This window comes from Protopterus annectens, chromosome 16.part0 (genome assembly GCF_019279795.1).
Source record: "Protopterus annectens isolate FY-2018-M chromosome 16.part0, PAN1.0, whole genome shotgun sequence".
NCBI classification, from domain to species: domain Eukaryota; kingdom Metazoa; phylum Chordata; order Ceratodontiformes; family Protopteridae; genus Protopterus; species Protopterus annectens.
In genome coordinates this window covers 611,124,411-611,145,517 of record NC_056750.1, presented here as the reverse complement: position 1 = coordinate 611,145,517, position 21,107 = coordinate 611,124,411, and the positions used below count along the sequence as shown (strand labels likewise).

At 41.2% G+C, this 21,107-nt stretch overlaps 1 protein-coding gene across 1 annotated transcript in view; it reads left to right on the top strand.

The window, feature by feature from the left end:
* SEC16A (SEC16 homolog A, endoplasmic reticulum export factor) overlaps positions 1 to 21,107 on the top strand; it is a gene marked incomplete in the record, with an annotated part of 1,997,470 nt that overhangs the window by 681,989 nt on the left and 1,294,374 nt on the right. Inside the window, 1 exon segment of the mRNA XM_044058481.1 lies at positions 19,566 to 19,677. Within this exon segment, the coding sequence (XP_043914416.1) occupies positions 19,566 to 19,677 (112 nt within the window).

Below are 21,107 nucleotides of genomic sequence, written 5' to 3'. Positions count from 1 at the left end.
CTAAACCTTTCAGAAAATCTGACCCACTGCTAGTCAGCTTCATCACAGGGGCAGAGGGCAAGGCCATTTAAATCAAACCCCTTTCCAAATGGGTAGCACACTGCATCCATTTCTGCTACAAACACCATAGAAAACCTACCCTACAGATGATCAGAACTCATTCCACTAGGGCTACCTCAACCTCTACAGCATTCCTCAGGGGAGTCCCTAACAGGGGCATCCTGGAAGCTGCAACCTGGAGATGTTCTTCGTGTTTCACTGTTGCAGTCATCATATTTGTGTTATCTGCTTGCAGTAGCCCTCAGTCGGTCTGATTACCAAAGTCTTGGGTCCTGCGTCAGTTGCTGTCTCATCTTCCATGACGTGAGGTAGTCAGAGCTGTAAAGCATGCAGCCGACGCCATTACATCAGTCTTTCTTGCCGTGCGGTGCCCAAAGCAGAAGCAGCTCGCAGGTGCCGGTCGGCTGACTCCTGAACTTTTCATTTTCGAGTTTCAGATCCGAAGTCTTCAACTAAGCTGAGTACCCCATTGGGGATCCTTTTTCTTGCTCTAAACCGATGTCAGTAAAAGTTAACAATTGTATTTCTTGTGCAAAGCAAATACCTCATAAAGATTTTCATTCGTACTGCATTCCTTGCTTAGGCCCGGACCATGACGTACCTCGCTGTCGGTTTTGTGCCGTATTCAAACCTCGCACTATTCATCTTTGGTTCATTTATGCATCTAAATATTTTGGTACTCTGTTCAATTATCCAGAAATGGCTTCGGTAAGCCACCTGAGTACCGACAATCTGAAAAAACGCAAAGATAAAGACAGACCGCATAGGTCCAAAGCTGCCGACGACATTTCTCCTAAGCTAGTCGCCAGTTCGACGGTACTCAGTGAGGCACTTTCGCAGCCCCTGATACCAGTTACTTCAGATTCGCAGGGTTCTACTGAGACCCATTCGGAGTCCGGTATGCCGCGAGATGCTTCAGCTGTGGAACCTGTGGATGTCTCTACCTTAGATGGGTTCGGAGCCTCTGTGCAGGCACCGGCTTCTGAGGATGTATTCAGGCCTACTGACTTGCATATTAAACCAATGCAATCTTCTTCTTCAAGGCCTAAAACTCGATCCATGCCTAGAAAACCAACGCCCGGACAGCATGGTCAGGCCTCTATGCCTAAAAAACAAATGATAAGAATGGCTGAAGACCATATTACACTAATCAGGGGAAGCCACCCTTCCTCCTTTAAGAGACCAAGGACTGATTTTCCTTCTGATTCTTCTGATCAGGATTCCGAAATTTCTGCTTTCTCTGATGACCAGGATTTGCCCTTATCTATCTATGAGGATTTTAATGCAAAGGACTCCATTCCCTCTGCTTTCGCTGCAGAGAATATTTCTTTTGGTGAAACCTTGCATACTCTTAAGGAGCATTTTCCTGGGAAAACCAGGATTACTCTTGACTCCAAAAAGAGGCTTAGGGAATTCTTACTCCTACCTCAACACACGCCTTTAGCTATCCCTCCTGTACTGGACATTGTAGAGGATGCCTTATCGGAATCTAGCCTGATCCCAAACTACCTCCTGCTCCCAGAAAGCCTGATAGATATTACAGGGTTCCTGACTCTCACAAGTTCCTCTTTAAAAATCCTACTGCGGATACGGAGACCATTTCACAGGGACCCAAGGGCAATAAGGCTATTACTGCCCAAAATCCTACCCCCTCTGATAGAGATTCCACGGCTCTGGATAGATGGGGTAAAAAGGTATCCAGTTCTGCAACCTTGGCCATTAGGGCCTTAAACTGCCAGTTTCATATGTTAAAGTATCAGCAGCATATTATTGGATTGCTTAAACAGAAAATGATGTTGATTCCTGACTGTGCTGAAAATAAAGATTTACAGGATTTAATGCATTCTGCTGAGCAAGTTGGAAAACATAGTTTGCAATGTGGTTTTGATTCATTAGAGGCATCTTGCAGGGCTGCTGTCACTGGGTCTGTACTTAGAAGACATGCTTGGCTTAAGGAGCAATCTTTTCCAGATCATGTCAAAGCTAAATTACTGGATGCTCCCTTAAACCAAGACCGCCTGTTTGGCAACAAAGCAGAAGTACTTAAAAAGATGGAGGAAAAAGCTATATCTATGCAAACTGTGAAAGATTTCCTGCAAGTACAGCCTCCCAGATTTAGTAGGCATTGGCCCTCTAAGAATTGGTCCTTTCCTGCCTCTTCCAGGCCTCCTCAGTCCAAACCCAGATCCAGTAGAATACCCAGGCTTCAGTCCCAATGTACTCACGGGCCTAAGCAGTGGGGGACTCCCACTTCCAAAGCAGGGAGTAGTAAGACTCCCCCCTATGGAAAATTGTTTCACTGACTTAATTTTAAACCTACCAAGCCCTGCTCAACTGACTGTTCCTTTAGGGGAAAGATTGCCCTGCATGTGAAAAATTGGAAACTCATTACCCAGGACAAATGGGTTTTAAATATAGTTTCCCAAGGATACAGATTCCACTTCCACTCCTTACCAACCCCAAATGGTTGGTCAGACCTACCCCCAAATCAGTGGGCAGAGGCCCAAAAGCAGGTTCTCTCTCTTCTAAGCATCAGGACTATTCAACCTGTCCCAGAAGAAGAATGGGGGCAAGGTTTCTTCTCAAGACTTTTCCTGCTACCCAGAAAAGACAATTCCTGGCATCCGATCCTGGATCTGTCTGTCCTAAACACATTTTTGGAAATAGCAAAATTCAAGATGCTAACTCTTCATCAGCTGCTTCCCATGCTAGGCAAAGATGCCTGGTTGGCAACACTGGATTTAAAGGAAGCCTACCTGTATGCCCCAATAAGGGAATCTTGCAGAAGATACCTACCCTTCAGAGCAGGCTACATGCACTATCAGTTCTCTGCACTGCCCTTTGGCTTATCTACTGCGCCCAGGGTATTCACAAAGTGCCTAGCTCCAGTCATTGCATTTTGCAGGCAAAGAAGTATTCAGATATACCCATACCTGGACAATTGCCTAATTCAGCCAGAAAGCCGGGACATTCTATTAAATCATCTGGCATTTGTAAAGAAATTGGTGATGTCTCTGGGGTACACCTTAAACGAAAATAATTCACATCTTATACCCTGCCAACAAATTGTATTCCTGGGAGCAAGCTTGAATACAACTTCCCAAAAGGCCTACCTCATGCCAGAGAAACAAGTTCATTTGAACTGGCCACAAAGACCCAGCTGTCTGCAAGGAAAATACTGCAAGCCCTGGGGTTCATGGCCTCTTGCATTCTACTAATTCCATATGCAAGACTGCATATGAGGAAACTACAATGGTATCTAAAAAGCCTATGGTGTCAACATTCTCAGGATATAGAATCAATGATTCCTATCATACCTTGTCTACAGATAGAGTTCCTTTGGTGGGCAGATGCTTGCCACCAAAACAAGGGACTGCCATTCACTCTACCTCCTGCCACCCAAACCCTAACAACAGACACATCAGACTATGCATGGGGGGCCTCACTTGGTAGGGCAGTGCATTCAGGGCAAATGGAACCCAAATCAAATGCACCTGCATATCAGTCAAAAAGAAATGTTAGCTGTACAGAATGCTCTGACAGTCTTCAAGGACCACATTCTTCCAGGACAATTATTGGTAAAGACTGACAACACCACTGTTGTGTGGTACATAAACAAGCAGGGGGGAACCCACTCATACCCTCTCTGCAGACTAGCCATGGCTCTGTGGAACACAGCCTTGAGCTACCAAGTGCACCTACAGGCTCAATTTCTGCCAGGAAAGCTAAGTACACTGGCAGATGACCTAAGCAGAAATCTCATGGACCCACATGAGTGGAAACTGGAACCAAAGATGTTCAACATGTTGAGAAACAAATGGGGAGCCCAGAGATAGACCTGTTTGCCTCCCCCCAGAATAACCAATTGGACAAATTCTGCATAAGGACTCCCCACAAACAAGCTTTGAAAGTGAATGCCCTGTCCTTCACCTGGAAAAACCTGTCAGTTTATCCCTTTCCCCCTCTGCCTCTCCTCTCCAAGGTACTACTAAAGATCAAATAGGACAAACCAAGGAGAATACTGATTGCAACAGACTGTCCACGCCAACACTGGTACCCCCTCTTGCTCATTGTGACACTGCTGGCACCATGGCACCTGCCTCAGACCCCTGCCCTGCTATCCCAGCCGGAAGGCCAGATTCTGCACCCACAGCTTCCAACCCTGAACCTGGCGGCCTGGCTAATTACCTGATCTCTCCCTTGTCATCCCTCAGTAAGCAGGTGTTGGATGTCATTCTGGAGGCAAGGAGGCTTAGTACTAGAAAATCCTATGCTGAAAAATGGAAAAGGTTCTGTTCCTGGAGCGAAACTCAGGGGATGGGCACAACAGCACCCAATTTACCCCATATTCTTCAATACTTAACTGAGATGCTTCACAAGGGCCTTTTCTTTTCCTCCATCAAAATTCATGCCTCAGCCATTTCAGCTCATTACAATACAGAACCACCCCTCTTCTCTCATCCCCTGCTGAAGCAATTCCTCAGAGGGGCCAAAAACTTAAGACCACCCAGGAGAGCCCCTACTCTCAGCCTAGGACCTTAACTTTGTATTGGAAAAGCTCACTCTACCTCCCTTTTAGCCGGCTGCAAATGTAGACTTGAAATTCCTTTCCTGGAAAACAGCCTTTCTTCTATCCATCACTTCAGCAAGAAGGGTGTCTGGATAATAGGCCCTCATGGCAGTGGAGCCTTTCGTCATCTTTCATGCTGACAGGGTGTCCCTCAGAACCAATCCATCCTTCATGCCCAAGGCTGGTATCCAGTGTGGTCCTTAATCAGTCCATTCAGTTGCCTTAATCAGTCCATTCAGTTGCCAACCTTCTTTTCTAATCCACAGAACAAAGGGGAACGAATACTGCACTCCTTGGACGTGCAAAGATATCTTAGATTTTACTTGAACAGGACAAAGTCTCTCAGGAAATCTGAACAGCTGCTGGTTGCATTTGCTGTAGGGGCAGCCTTTCTCAGAGGTGTGCCTACCAGAGACATCCTAGAACCTGCTACCTAGAGTTCAGTGCATACCTTCACCAAGCATTACCACTTGCCAATGTTTTCTAAATCCAGAGCTGGCTTTGCCACTGTAGTTTTGCAGGGCCTTATAGCTGGTCCTAACGCTATCTAATTTCCATTGCCCATTCTTAGCTTTGGGACTCTACCCAAATAGTGATGGCTGCAACAGTGAAACACGAAGAGCATAGTACAGTTGTGTTCACTTACCATAAATGTAGATGTTCGAGTGTATTCACTGTTGCAGTCCTGGTTACCATCCTTCCAGCCTCCTGACTTCTATTAACTTTACCTCTATTCTTGTTTACTGTGCTTAAAGCTTTTTGGTGTATTTGCTTTTTTGTTGGAGATGTAATCTTGTATATAATTGCCTCCCATTATGGGGGCACCTGACATCTGGGGCAAGAAAAACTGATGTAATGGTGTCGGCTGCATGCTTTATACCCCTGACTACCTGACGTCATGGAAGATGCGACAGCAACCGATGCAGGACCCAAGACTTTGATAATCAGGCTGACTGAGGGCTACTGCAAGCAGATAACCCAAGTGTGATGACTGCAACAGTGAATACACTTGAACATCTATATTTATGGTAAGTGTACACAACTGTACTTTCTATACACACCTTCACCAAGCATTACCACTTAGTTATTTTTTCTAAATCCAGAGCTGGATTTGTCACAGCAGTCTTACATGGCCTGCTAGCCAGCCCCAATACTTCTTTACTGCTTCCACCCTTCCTCAGCTTTGAGAATCAACCCAAGTGTGATGACTGCAACAGTGAAACACGAAGAACATAGTACAGTTCTGTACACTTACCATAAATGTAGATGTTCGCATGTATTCACTGTTACAGTCCTGGTTACCCTCCCTCCAGCCCCCTGACTTTTCTATTCTTTCCACCTAGCCTTTTTTGGCCATATCTTATGTCAGTGGTATTTACTTTTTACTGGGGGTGTTCCTCACCATGTAATTGTTTCCTATTTTGGGGGCTCCTGATATTTGGGGCAAGAAAAACTGATGTAATGGCGTCAGCTGCATGTTTTATACCCCTGACGACCTGGCGTCGTGGAAGAGGCGACAGCATTAATGCAGAAATCCCAGGAGACTGATATTCTGGTCGACTCAGGGCTACCTGCAGGCAGATAACCCAAGTGTGATGACTGCAACAGTGAATACACTCTAACTTCTACATTTATGGTAAGTGTACACAATTGTACTTTCTGTATCACAGCTGAAAAAAAAAATCATCTCCTTAGTTGCACCAATTTGCTCACCCTGTATTTCCGATAGAGTAGTCTACAGGGATTTTTTCAAGTCTGCCAACTCATTACACTCCCAAATATATGCTCCCAATTATGTCTTTTTTCCCTGTTACACCTCCAGCATTTGGTGTCTACCTGAGGAAAAATTCTTTGTGGAGTCTACTTGAGGTATAAAAATACTTAGGTAAACACTTCCAAGCAAGGATCCTGAATCCTCTACAATTTGTTGCATATTTATTTGGTAGACATACATATATCACCTGTATTGTTTCTTAGTGAATTGCATTTTCAGTTTCTCTTCCCAGTCCTTTCTAACCTCCTCTGATTGATTCTCATAGTTATTATACAATAATCTGATATAGTCCTTTTCATTCTTCCTCACTATTGGGTCTCTGATCTGACTCGAACTCATTTTACAGACTTGGGATCCTAATCTTGAGTTCTGCCCTCTACCTACAATGCTTTACCCTCACTACAGCTTCCTCAGCTCTCGTTTGCTGCCTAAACGAACAGACAGATTTTTTTCTGTTGAGCTACTGCAAGTACCTCAAGCTTAGTTTTTGTCCTTCTGGTTTTAAACTTTTCTCTTCCATTTTGACACCTTACCTGTTTCTTACCTTGCCCTCCCCCCAGTAAGTTTATGAAAGGTGTTAGTGTCTCTCTTTGCTTTTCTTCTCCTTTTTCTTGTCAGGGCCTTTCCTGCTTACTGACTGATAAAAAAAATCTTTGAGTTAACTAATTTGTGTGTGTGTTAAATTTGGTAGTTTAGATAGGTAGTTTAATTAGTTCGCTACTGTTTATATATGTTAATTAATAGTGTTCAGCTGCTGTTGACATTTTTCAGAAACTCCCTCTACCCCTTTTTTGCGTTTTAAGATGTCAGACAAACCCTCCAGTTTTAAAAGCTGTTCTGCATCTTCCCATAAGATTCCTCAGTCAGATGCGCATGAGAAATTCATATACCATATTGGACCAGAGCATTTGTGGTCTACCTGTTCTATTTTTGAGGGATTTAATTCTTGGGCTGTTGCAGACCACAGGAACAAGTTGATTCTGAAAGAGCTGTTGCCTGCGTCTTCCTCATCTTCACTAGGGGCCCAGACTCCCTCTATGAGTCGTCATGGATCCTCTGATCCCAAGAAATGCCCTCATAAAACTTGGAGGGCCACCTTGGAGGCACCAGCGAAAGTTTTAAACCCCTCTAATCGAACCTTCTCTGATCCAAGACCAGCTCCTGTTGCTTTGGATTCAAAGCACTCTTCGGACCTGATAGTTGTCATTTTTTGACAGGTTCCCCTAGGCCTTCTGCCTCCATCTCTGATCCTAGATCTAGGGATGCTACAGCTAGGAGCTTAACCCCGGAGTATTCAATCAAGACTTTTTCTTCAGTCTTACCAGCAGAGTTATTACAAACTCCTAAGAGGCAATCAAGGCCTGGTTCAGCTTCTTCCTCCAGGTCCTGTAGGAGCTTTTACAATGTTGACAAGGACAGGATGATTCAGAGATTCCTCAAAACTTGGATTCAGATGGAGGTTTTGTCTGCTCCATTCCCCTTCAGGTCCGTGAGTTTTCCTGCCAAAACTGTATAATCTCCTTCTCCAGTCTGACCAACCACTTTGGAATCCCAGGATCCTTGATACACCAGAGAGTCTGTTTTGGATCCGAGGATGCTCCCTTCCTCTACTCTTGATAGTTAACCCTGTTTTGGCTTGTTGACAGCTTGGGTCTGATTCTTTCTGGGGATCATGGCTGTAGGGTTATTCCCGTCCTGTCTTCCTTGGCTGCCTCTGTTCCACGGGAGAGGGAGGGAGGTTCACTGGTCCATCGTCTTTCCACATTTTGGAAAGGGTTTTCTCTTCTTACAGAGATCTAATCTCTTCTATCTCTGATCCTCCCTATTGCACTGTGTTGGATCTGAATACTGAGCCCCTCATGCTTGTCCAGGGTCAGTCATCTCGAGAAGTCCCTGAGATCTCCCCCAAGAGGGAGTCCCCTCTTCTTCTGATAACCTCCCCTGGTCATCCCACAAAGGAAGCTCATCCTTAAGAAGTTGTGCAAAAGGAGGCACTTCAACTTACCTCTGGAGTCCCTCACAGAGGACACAGACTTTGAGGGAGAATGATCCCCAAGAGGACTGCCAGATTGAGACATCTTAGACATCCTTGGGCAAAGAGGTAGCTGGTCTACCCAAAATCCATCTGCTAAAGGTGTCTTGTGTTTTTGGAGGCTTTTGGGGCAGGCCTGTCAACGTCTTGGATGATCACCCCCCTGCAATTGACCTGATAGACTTTCTCTGTTGCTGGGCCTGGAAGGAGCTCGACAGTATTGAACCCATCCCCAACTACCCTGATAAATTCTTATCCCTCACCTGGACAGACTGTATTGGACTAAGGGTGTTCCAGTGGATGCCATGGTTGTCAGCAGCTACCAAAAAAGAGCTAGCTGAGAAGGCCCCCTCTGTCCACCCACCTAACTGGGAGTAACGAGCGAAGGACAGATTTGGTAAGCATGTCTATGCCTTGTCTACCTTTGCACTGAGGTCTTTGAACTACTTGGCACACTTCATTCATTTAAGAGACCTGGTCAAGGAGCTTTCCAATTCTCTTGCAGAGACTTTGTCATTGGAGGACTTCAAAGAAGGTCTCTTCAAAACTGGCTACTCTTCCTTCTGTCATTAATTCTTATATGAGGCTCATCTCCCATGTGGTAGAGGGCACCTTATGGGCAGCTGGCTCGGGTATTGCAATCAGAAGACATGCCTGGATGAGGCTTTGTGATTTCACAGAGCCCTTAAAGGTGCAATTTTTATAGCCCCCTTTGATGGCTCCTCCTCATTTGCGCCATCTGTCAAAGATGCCTTAACCCACAGTGAACAGCCGGGAAAGACTCTTTCTGCTGTGGGAGTCAAGTTTTCTACTCCTCCGCATACATTTTCCAGGAGTCAGTGAGGTAGTAAGAAAACTTTGTTCCAAAGATCCCAAGGGTCTTTCATGATCAGCATGGGATTCTTCTTCTGGAGGCAGAGGAAGAAGTTTCAGTAGAAGATGCTGCCCTAGGGGCATAGGGGGTCCACAAAATCAGGGCTACAGAGATCCTTTCTCTGATAGGCCCTACCAGCGCTACTGAAGCATTGCCCAACTGCTTGACTCTGGTGGCAGTTGGGGGATCATGTTTTACTCCACCTAGGTACTTGGACCAAACTTACAAAAAAATGCCCGAGTGCTAAACATAATATCCAGAGGTTATTACACTCCCTTTTTCCTTCCATCTCCTCAATCAGGCGAGACTCCCCGACGTTCCACCCAGTCAGAGGGAGTATGTAGTAATAGAAGTGTGCAAACTTCTGCAAAAGAGAGTCATGCTAGAGGTCCTAACAGAATAAAGATGATCCAGAACCTACTCCCACTTTTTTTTTTTAATGCCAGAGAAAACAAGAGACCTGAGACCCATTCTGGATCTAAGCATTCTGAACCTGTATGTAAAGATGTCAGAGTTCCAAATGGTTGTGGTACCGTCCATTCTACTGCTGTTGAGCAAGGATGATTGGATGTGTTCTGTGGACTTGCAAGATGTGTACTACCCCATCATAATGGACAGGCACTCCAGAAATCATTTGCGCTTCAGGCTGGGAGCCAGTCATTACCAAATCAAAGCTCTGCCCTTTGGACTTGCACAGCCCCCAGCATGTTCACAGAATGAATGACAGTGGTCGCAGCTCACGAAAGACTGCAGAGATTCTATGCATTTCCATACCTAGATGACTGTCTCCAAACTGCCCAAACAGGCATTAACTAATTCAAGCCATGGATTATCTATTTCAGTTCTCCAGCTCCTTTGGCATCCCCATAAACCTAGTCAAATCAAATCCTTTTCCATTACAAAGGCTGGAGTTTATTGGTGCTCTGCTAGACACAAAAAAATCAAATGGCCTCATTACCCCGTCATCACATAATGACATTGCGACATCTGGTACAGTTCATTCTAGATACTGTCTCTCCACCGGCAAGATTGATACTTAAAGCCCTTGTATCTGTGGCATTTGCCATCACTCTGGATTCATCAGCAAGATTTTTTATGCAAGTTCTCCATTGGGCTTTGGCTGTTCAGTGGTCTATTCTTTACCATTGCTTATCTGTTCCCATCAAACTAACATCGCTCTGCAGACGTCATCTTCAGTGGAGTGTTTTGTCAGACAATCTTTACATTGGCAGACCTTTTCTTCTTCCTTCCCCCTTAGCCATTGTAACCATGGACACGTCTCAGTTGTGGGTGGGGGATGGGGCATTTCTTGGGGATTATGGTCCAAGGCATGTGGACACATTCAGAGACCAGGTTGCATATCAAGTTCTGGAGATAACTGTCCTGTTGATGTTGCAAGTGTTTCAGGGCATTCTTCCTTTTGGAACTATTGCAGTTCACACAGACAACTTCAGTGGTGTGGTACATCAACAAACAAAGGAGTAACTCGTTCGTACCCATTGTGCAGAGAGGCCATGAGTGTCTGGAAATGGGCAATATCTTCACTTGCTTAATTCTTGCAAAAAAGATACTGGGAAAATCCAGCATTTTGGCGAAAAAACTCAGCAGATCAATTCTGGCTCCTTACAAGTGGTCCCTCAGTCAGTCAGCAACAAGTTTGATTTTCAGCCATTGGAGCCAGCCTTGCTGCGACCTCTTTGCCTCCCCCAGAGCAAGTGCAGCAAGTACTTTGCTCTTACTCCCCCTCTGGGGGAGTCACCGAGGGATAGTCTAGTTCATGATTGGCCCTCTGGTCTTGTAGATCAGAATGCAAGTGAAGTGTGCTGTGTCTTGAAGAAACATGTCAAAGCTGTACGTGCACATATAAATTACAGACATGTGCAATCCTTAGTGCCATTTTGTAAGAGCAGCCAGAGTAAGAGCATGCATGATTACAGTTGATAGTTTGTATACAAGTTACTTAAGTTAAAGTCAATGAACATCTATAGTGATGTGTTTGTATAAAATAAAGCTGAATCCATGAAGACTCTTCTATTGTTTTCAAAGTAGGAGAGCGACAGTTCTCCTTTATACCTGTCCCCCTCTTCCATTGGCCCCAAACTTTCTACAGAAAGCCACGAGACTGAAGAACTCAGTAATCCTCATTACCAATTACTGGCCTCATCAGGTATGGTTCCTCTGTCTGTGGTCTCAGATGAAGTATCCTCCTTGGATTCTAGAACTCACTCAGGACCTCTTGTCTCACCGGACAGAGACTGAGTATCCCAATCTAAATGTCCTCAAACATAACCGCTTGGGTTCTCCAGTTCCATTAATTATACAAAGGTCCAGGCTTGTTTCCTTTGTAAGAGACATTGTGTTAGCATCCCGAAAGCATCCACTAAAAAAGTATACAGAAGCAAATGGAAAAGGCTCGCTGTTTGGGCTTCTAAAGAGGATATTGATCGCTTTTTAGCCCTTCTTTCAGCCATCCTTCTTTTTCTTACGTCACTCTTCAAGGAAGGGGGCTAGTTACTCTACTATTAAACTTCACCTGGCAGCCATATCCAACTTTCATGCTGGAAATGTTTGTTTCCCTTCTGCATCTAGATTATGCAATGCATTCATAAAAGGGATTTTTCTACTTCGACCTCCAAAAAAGACCCCTCTGCACCGTGGGATCTCATTTGTTGTTTGTTGTTCTTCAAGGCCTTACTCAAAAGCCTTTTGACCCAGCTAGTGATTGTGCCATGAAGTATCTGTACTGGAAGATCATATTTTTGGTAGCCATTACATCAGCAAAGAGTTTCCAAACTTCAGGCCTTGTCAGACAAATTGGCTTACTTCATTTTTCAAAAAGAAAGGGTATCCCTCCATACCACTCCATCCTTTATGCCTAAGGTGGCCACTGAAACTAATATTAATCTGTTTGTTCATTTACCAGTATTTTTTCCAGATTTCTCTAACCAGGGTGAATATGTTTTACACTTTCTTGATGTCCATAGGCAACTTGGTTTTTACCTTCTTAGAACAAAACAGTATATGAAATCAGAACAGATGTTTGTATCTTTCTCCTAACCATGTAGTTCAGTCACTAAGGTTAGTCTGGCTAAATGGATTACGAATTGTATTTCCCTGATTTATTCAAAGAATGATCTACAGTTACCCTGCCTTCTTAAAGCCCACTCTACTAGATCTATGGCTACTTCATCTGCCTTTTCCTCCAGAGCATCAGTTGACTATTTGTGCTGCAGCCACCTGATCAAAGACTCATATTTTTGTAACTCGCTACAAATTGGACATCCTGTCCAGAAGCAGAGCTCCTTTCATTTCAGCAGTGCTCTAGCATATCCTTCCTTGAAGCCACCCAAGGGTAACAAAGCTGGGGACTCTGAAACAGCCTAGTGACTCCTAGAGGATTGAATGAAATTTTAGAGTATTTTAGGATTCTGGTTTGAGCCCCTGTTTTTTCTTTCCATCTTACAATTTCTTTTTTCCTATAAACAGTTAGGTAGCAAACTTGATATGTAGAGTGGGTAGAGCATTGTGGGTAGGGGGAGGAGATTGAGATAAGGATCTAAGTCTGTAAAATGCAGCCAAGTAGGATCCGAGACCCAGAAGTGTGGAAGAATGAAAATGGACAACACAGATGACTAGTTATAGTAAGTACATAACTTCTAATTTTATATGCTATACTAATTATTCCTTTTTTAACAGCAGTTTCTGTTCTGCCAAAAGCTTTACCAGTGCTGCTCTTTCGCTTAGGACCCCCTATTTATTTCTCTTTGCCTGTACTCTGATATCAGTCCTTGATAAGGGAAGGCAATCTCTAGCCTGCAGTTAAAATAAATTATTGGCCTCTTCCCATTCTGTTACTTTCCCTCTCTGTTTATTTGCTCCCAATACCTTGGTTCTATGGCCAGTTTTCCATTAAATTCCAGCCCTCTCTTGCCTGTTGTCTGTATCCCTAATTGCAGTCATCCCTATCGGCAGAATCTCCTTTCCCCACTCCTGTGTTGGCTTAGTTCATAAAATACTTTCTGCTACTTTATGAATGTTATATTCTGTATGGTTCTCTATGAGAAGAATCAGCTTGTCCCATGTGACTCTTGGCGTCTTCCCCTCCCAGGTAAAATCCTTCAGCTCTTGATTAATTGCTATCCACAACTTCTCCTCTAGTTGATAAAAATATGCTTGGCCTGTGTATAAAAACTAAAGGAACTAAAAAATATTTAATGGCTTGTATCTTGCTATCCATATCCATAAAGCAGAAATTCCAGATTCTCAGTTTTTGTATTTAGTTTCTCTTTCCACATATCATTGGCTTGCATGCCAGAATCCTTTTTAATTCATACTCCTAATTACTTCATTTTTATCACGTTCCCATAAGTATGGATATTGCTGAGTCAGTTTGTGTGTGGGTACATAATATTCAGCTATTGCCTTAGCTTTCTTTTCATTAATTTTGTATCCTGAAAAGATCTGAAACTGTTTCAAAATGTTCCACAACATGGAAATGTCCTGTTTGGTTTTATCAGGTATAAAATAATATAATCTGCAAATACAGCCAGCTGTTCTTGAGTACAATACCAATTATATCCATGAATTTCTGAGTCTCTTATATTCTTTGCCAGTGGTTCTAAATGTAGTGCAGACAACAAGGGGGAAAGAGGACACCCTAGCTGTTTCCTCTGCTGAAACAGAAATTATCAGAGAGGAACCCACCCAGTTTAATTTTTGCCTCCAATCCCTCATATATCCTCCTAATCAACCTTATGATTTTATCAGGGAATGCAAATGCTTTTATTGCCCTGCTCATAAACTCCCAGCTTACACTGTCAAATGCTTTCTTTGCATAAAGACGCACCAACAACAGAGGTATTTTCTTAAATTCTGCTTCCCTCTGGATTATCAGTGTTCTGTTAATGTCAAATGTTTTCCTCCCTCCACAAAACCACATTGATCCATATCTATCAATTTTGGCATCACTGTTTCCATTCTTGTAGCCATTATAGACATAAACACTTTTATAATCATGGTTTTGGATTGAGATGGGCCTGTATAAGGCTGGATCTGATGGGTCTTTACCCTCTGTAGGTATTACAGCTGCCACCGCATTCTTCCAGGATGTTGGTGGTGCTTCTCCTAAAATACTGCTAAAACCTTCCAGATATTTCAGTTTTTTCCCCACCTAGTTTGCAAACTTCTGCAGGATTACTGTCTATTCCTGAGGTCTTTGCTGTGGATTGGTTATACTTCACACTTTTTATCTCATCTCCTCCTGTCCAAAGTGTTGGTAATTAAGCTTCATTTACCTTAACCTTGGCATATTTAATTCTCCCATAAATATTTCCATTTTTTTACCTTTTCTTGACTTCCATATTTCTCTGTTTTATACAGACTTTCATACAATTTCTGAAATATTTCTAGTACCTCTACAGGATCTCTTGTCATCTTTCTTGTTCTAGACTCCCTAATCTTGGAGACAGCCCTTTCTGTTGCCTGAGTCATTGTGCTAAAAATTTTTGTGCTCTGGGGTTGTTATCAAAAAACAGTTGCTTAACAGCAGTCTTTCTAAACTCATTCATATTATCGAGGTAGTCCCTTATTTTCTGTTTAACATTCTGCAGTTGCTCCTCTTCCTTTTCTGTGAAATTCCCCCTATTGTGCAAAATATTAACGTGTGATTCCCTCTAAATACTTGTTGCTTCTTAACCATATCTATTTCTTTTATTTCCACCGTATTTTTAAACTCCACTTAAATGTTATCCCACTCCCTAGCTATATTTTCAGAAGAAATTTCTGATTTCTGTAATAACTCCCAAATAATTTCTTCTACGTATTTCTTAAATTCCCCTCTTTTCAACATATAAGTGGGAAAGCGCCGGTGTCTCATTTTTATGTCATTACCCTGCATTCTTATTTTAGTTATTATTGGCTGGTGATATGAAATGGTTATTGGATGTGTATCAAAATGTTCAGTTAGATGTGCATCTTCCTGTGAAATGTTAAGTGCTGTTTAGCTTAGTTCAGTTTTTGTATCTTGGGGAATTATATGAAAATTCACTCTGAGCTCCTACTACTGAATCCCACATCTTCCATGCCAAACATTTTCATAAATTTCTTCAAAAATCTACCCTCCTTTGCTATATTTTCCCTTCTTGGTCTCCAGATGCATCTTTGTTGCTGCAAACCAAATTCCAGTCCCCATCTGTAAGTAATATTCCCTGCTGAAAGCTGATTATTTATCCCAGAATTTTCTTAAGCTCCATTATAGCAGCTTTAGGTGACTTATAAATACATGCCAATGTAATCCTCCCCCCTCTTGCTAGTAGCCCCTTAGTGCTAAAATGCACCATTATCATCTTTTTTGTCCTCTTCTATCACAATTGGAGCTCCTCTTGCAATTAATATAGGTACTCCTGTGTTCCTTTGTCCCAGGTGTTCTACTGAATAACTTTCCTGAAAACCTTTCTTTATCAAATTCATATGTTTATTTATTTCCAAGTGCGTCTCCTGTAGCATAGCTGTTTACATTCTGCATTTTTTAATGTAGTTGACTACTTTTTTGTATATATCTGTGAGACCATTTGCATTTAAAGATAATATAAAAAGCGTCATTATATTAAAAAGTTATTATGCCCGCCTTTTATTTGTGTTACATGCAGGTTAATCTTTTATTAGGTTGTTTCTTGTCATATTCATTTGAGTCTGTCGCATTTTACACAACTTTTTGTTTTATTGCAAGCCCTCAAACAAAAGAACAAACACAACCCCAGTGCACTACTAAAACATATTAATACTAACACACAAAAGTATGTATGTCTTCAATAAGAACAGTTGTCCCAGACTGACAGCCACATGTACAGACTTGGATTAACCTAAAAGGAAGGTTATGCGTGTTAAAAACGCATAGTACAGCCTGTGTTTCTGCTAATTGCTCTTTGTTTTGTCTTTATCTCCCAGATTGTGAAACACTTGAATGCATTAAGAAGACATGATCTCCTAGCTGTTGAAAGATAGTAGTATTCTGCTTTTATTGTTCTTTACCAGTTTGTCCCCATGGAGACATGAGAACCAGATACAGATTTGCTTCTACTTGCACTCATTTATTTGCTAGATGAAAACTTTGTGTTATACTCAATACTTTATTTGCTTTCTTTTAACACTTGAGTAGATCAAGCCAAGGGCCTTAATCTAGCCATTCCCCTATGCAAGATTGAGAAAAAGCATATCAGTTTTCTTGCATCATGCTGTTTTGACCAGACTTTTCTTTTTTATTTTGCATTGCCTACATTTCTTAAAAATGAACAAGGAGAAAGAAAGAAAAAGAAAAAAAAAAACAACAGGGGCACCGGTTTACTTTAGTCTCCCCATATCTTGTTATTGTATTAAAGCCAACAACCTGTAATGTTATTTACTTTTGCTGCAACTTTGTTTCTCTATTTGTCATGTACATGATGTGGCACTTTTCTCTCCACGCATCTGCTGAAAAAGGACCTGAATCCAGTCAGAATTTCCCGGTAAACAAATGTAAATAAGTAAATACACTCAAAAGTAACTTCGAAAACTTTACTTTATAGCATGCATATTGTACCATGCAGTATAAAATTACTACCGTTAAGAACATTTTTTTACTTGCAGTTAACTCTTCTCTCCCTCTTTTCCTCTCCCACATTTTCTTCCAAACATTAATGGCATGAAGTAGTTCATATGCTTTAGAGTCCCTTACACGTTTAAAAAAGTCCATTTCCAGGTTTTCTTAGTCTGAAGGAACCCACCAACTTAAATTTTTGTCTCCGATCCCTCATATATCCTCCTAATCAGTTTTATTAGTTTATCTGAATCACTAGTCAAATCTTCTTCCATTTTTTTCCAGCCTGTAGTTAGCTGAGTTGATTTATTCCTTCAGTGTTTCGTTTATTTAATTATCTGAATATATTTATTTTTCCTCTAAATTACTGGAAGCCATCTCTTTTACCAAAGCTGTAACTTCAACTGCATTTTTACAGTCAGTGTTTTCATTTCACCTTTTCTGGTTGAATTTCTTTAATTTTCTCTAAATCTCTTCTTTGCTGGCATTCAGTCATTGTACTTAGTAGTCAGTAACTGAATTTTACCCAAAATGACAATTTCACTATCCGTCATTTCTCAGTTTCTGTTTTCATACTGGGGGAGCAAAGTGAAGTTGGTGATCAGTATGCAGCTATCAGAATTTCTGATATTTTTTTCTTCTGTTCTTGGTTTGATGTTTATGTTCTTAAAAATGTGGATTGCTGTGCTTTCTTTTCATTTTCATGGATATTTTTCTAAATCTGTTAATATCACCAGAGGAGATTAAGAGCAAGCTTGGAATTTACAGAGCCACCAAAAGATTTTTATCTTGCGTGCACATTCTTTGTACTGTCTTATGTTTTAGAAGGGAAACCCTGTTTCATGAGCTAAAAATCCAAGATCCTGTCTCTCTAGCACCAACAGTTTGTTTCCTTTGGTGAAGGGATGTCTGCACCTTTTTCTGTAGGAATATCTTCTCCTAGCTGTGAAAGCAGCATGAAGTGTTTCACAACAGAAGTATGAAGAAGTAGAGTACTCTAATTACCAAAGAATTTTATGGCTTCCATGAGGTCTTAAGAGACCCATCAGTCCTGCAGAGGTCTGAGGTTGCCGAGTCTTTATGCGCACCATTTTGTTCAACCCTTTTCTCTAGCAATCTACACCCTCAACTGTTGAAATGTCTGTGGAGATTGTCAGTGGTGTGTCAACTTCACTGTCTTCTCAGACAAAATTTCAGCTGAACTGCATGAACTACCAGTTTCTCAGCATTCAGCACTGTTGGATATGGTGAGAGAGAGAGAGAGAGAGAGAGAACACCTGCCTGCTGGGTGTATCTACCATTTTGGTTCAAGCACCATGTTTTTATTGCAAACATTGAACCATTTCTGCTGCCCTCTTGTGATTTGTCTTTTTTTCCTCATCGTTATATTGATGAAGTTTCCAGAAATGCACACATTACTCTACGTTAGGCCTTAACATGTGATGATATAAAGGGACCCCCCCCCCCAAAAAAAAAAAAAACTTGTGATGTGATGCTTCTTCCTTTATATCCAAATGTTGCACAAGCCTTCCTTTATTCTTTCTAACAGTTTTACTACTTTATAAATGCATTATTTTAAACCATGCTTTATACAATTCTTATATTTTTGCTTTATCACTCCTTACTCATTTTTGCTGTCTTTTGTCAGTACTGCTGCATAACTGTGTCATTAGTGAAAAGTTTTTTTGTTTTGTTTTTTTTTTCCTCTTCTTTTCAGGTCTTCTGTTAAGTCCTGTATAGTGATAATGGAAAGAGGCTAGGTAGTCCCAGTATGTGGTCTTTGGTACTCACTGGTTAGCAGCCATCTTTTCGTGTAACCAAATTCAGTTTACTGTAGTCCACTGTGTCGTGTATACCACTCTAGGACCCACTGCTAGTCTGTTTTCACAAAACTAATCTTGTCAAATGATTGCTAAAGCAAATTGATTAAAAATGGAATCTGAAAGTAACAATGGAGCAAGCAAGGGTTCAGAAAAAAAAGTTGGATCAATGCATTTTCGTCCTGTTTTAATCTGTGATGTACTTTGGTTTAGGTGACAACTGAATTGTGTAAAAATTCTGTGAATAAGTTATTTATGTGATGTAAGATGTTTGTTATGATTGATTTTGGCATTTGTATTTTAGGCTATTGCTAAATGTCCTGGTTACCATAGTTTTGATGTTTGCTGTCACTTTAGTTTGCAGCCCGGTGGGTGTCCTACTTAACGCTGATATGAGGGGAGTGAAAAAGGAAGATACAATGGCTATTTATTTAAAAATCACATATGTTTAGTTCTGTCTGCATTACAAAGCTATTGTAGCACCAAGACATGCTTGTATCTCAGAAATGTCTGAAATCTCTAAGTAGTCATAAGGCAGTCTGTTGTTGATAAAAAGAAACTGATGGAAAGCTTCTGAAATTTAACTGGAAAGGTTTAATCAAAATCAGACTGCATATGAATTGTGTATAGCTCTGAATAATCTTTTGTTACAGGTATATTGACAATGTTTAATGTCATTCTTGTATTTTTGTATATACAGTAAAAATTAGAGGTGTTTGCTGTCGGCTATTTGCTAGGTAATCGGGAAGTGTGCAGTATGGCAACTCATGTGCTTTTACATTTTGATAACACTTTGAAGACCATTAAATGTTTGCTTTCAGTAACTGGTTTTGTGTTTGAATAATTTTCCCCATTTTTTTAGCCTCTAAGGGATTGGTTGATGCTGCTCACTTTTGTTATCTAATGGCTCAGGTTGGATTTGGTGTTTTTACAAAGAAAGCAACAAAATTGGTTCTTATTGGTTCAAACCACAGGTAAGACATTGTCTATATAATTGCTGAATCCTTGCTGCTGGCATTATGCATAAAGCTGATTACAGAGAGTTTTATTATTCATGTACAAAAAAACATTGGCTCTAGATTTGGTCACATTGACTAATGCTGATGTGACACCCTGATCCCATTTTAAAAAAGAGAAAACAGGCCATTGATATACATGATGTGTAATGTTAAGCACACACACTATTTTTTACAGTTTTGTGCAAGTGTGTGTAGATATGCATATGTTTAATACATGTGTACATATAGAGAGATAAATGTGTGTGTACAGTTAATGATTTGTGTGTGCGTATAAAATAAATAAAATCACACACACATCGCTTTATGGTTTTATAGAGATGTTTTTGCTTTAATTGTTTACTAGTATCTGAAAAACTTTAACCACTCAAGTAAAAGAATAGGTGTATAATGGTTTCATGTAGATGTCTTATTTTTAAATGTGATCAGGGATTTTTTCTGTCATCCTAATGTAAATGCAAAATGCCTCATTTTATTTTACCTTGGTGTGATAACCTTTTCAGTTTATTCACTGACAGTTATTTGTCCAGGCTACATGTTGGTGATTTATTTAATGTACATCTTATAACATCACCTTATTCTTTGAGAGTAGTTTCATCTGCTTGAAAAGTATAAAAAGTAAAGAGCTTAAGTGTTCTTAAAGCTGCAAATGCTATGATTGGATAAGGAGCTTAGAAGCTGCCATGGTAAAGTAACAGCTTTGGAACGGCAGTGTAAATTACTGTAGTCTTTAACATCAAAGTGTTACAGAATTCCAGCATGCTCTGAAGTGTGGAGGCTATAATGAACCGTACATTGAAGCCAAGTAGTTTTTACAACTGTCCTAAATATTGTCACTTACTTAACGTGTCTTGTTTTGCTGCGACCATTTATTCTGCCCATAGTTAAATTCTCCGAGAACCACAATGGAAAATCGTCATTAAAAGAAACCTGATTACTCTCAATCTTGAGAATCCACTTTGGTTGTGAACTCGCTGAAAAATCGTCATCCTATTTCTAACCTTCTCCTGATTGGAAAGGTTTTAAAGAAGGTAGTTCATGTGCAGCGATATCCTCATCTGGTGTCACATGGCTTGTTAGATCCTTGTCAGCCTGAATATGGAAGTGGGTACAGTGCAGAGACACAATACTTACTCGTGGTCAGTAATATCCTGATGACAGGTGATCGAAGAAAGTATTTAGTCTTGGTCCTTCATAGTCTCTTCATATGTTTTGACACTGGATCGTGTGCCCTGATGGAGCTTCTGAAGGTAGTACTATAGATTAGAGTGTTTTTTTTGTTTGTTTGTTTGGCTTGTCTTTCAGTACGTACTCAGCCTTTTCTCCCTGCTGCCTGTTAGCTGTCCCCATCTTAGTTGACTGGCCCATTCATTCTTCATACATATATG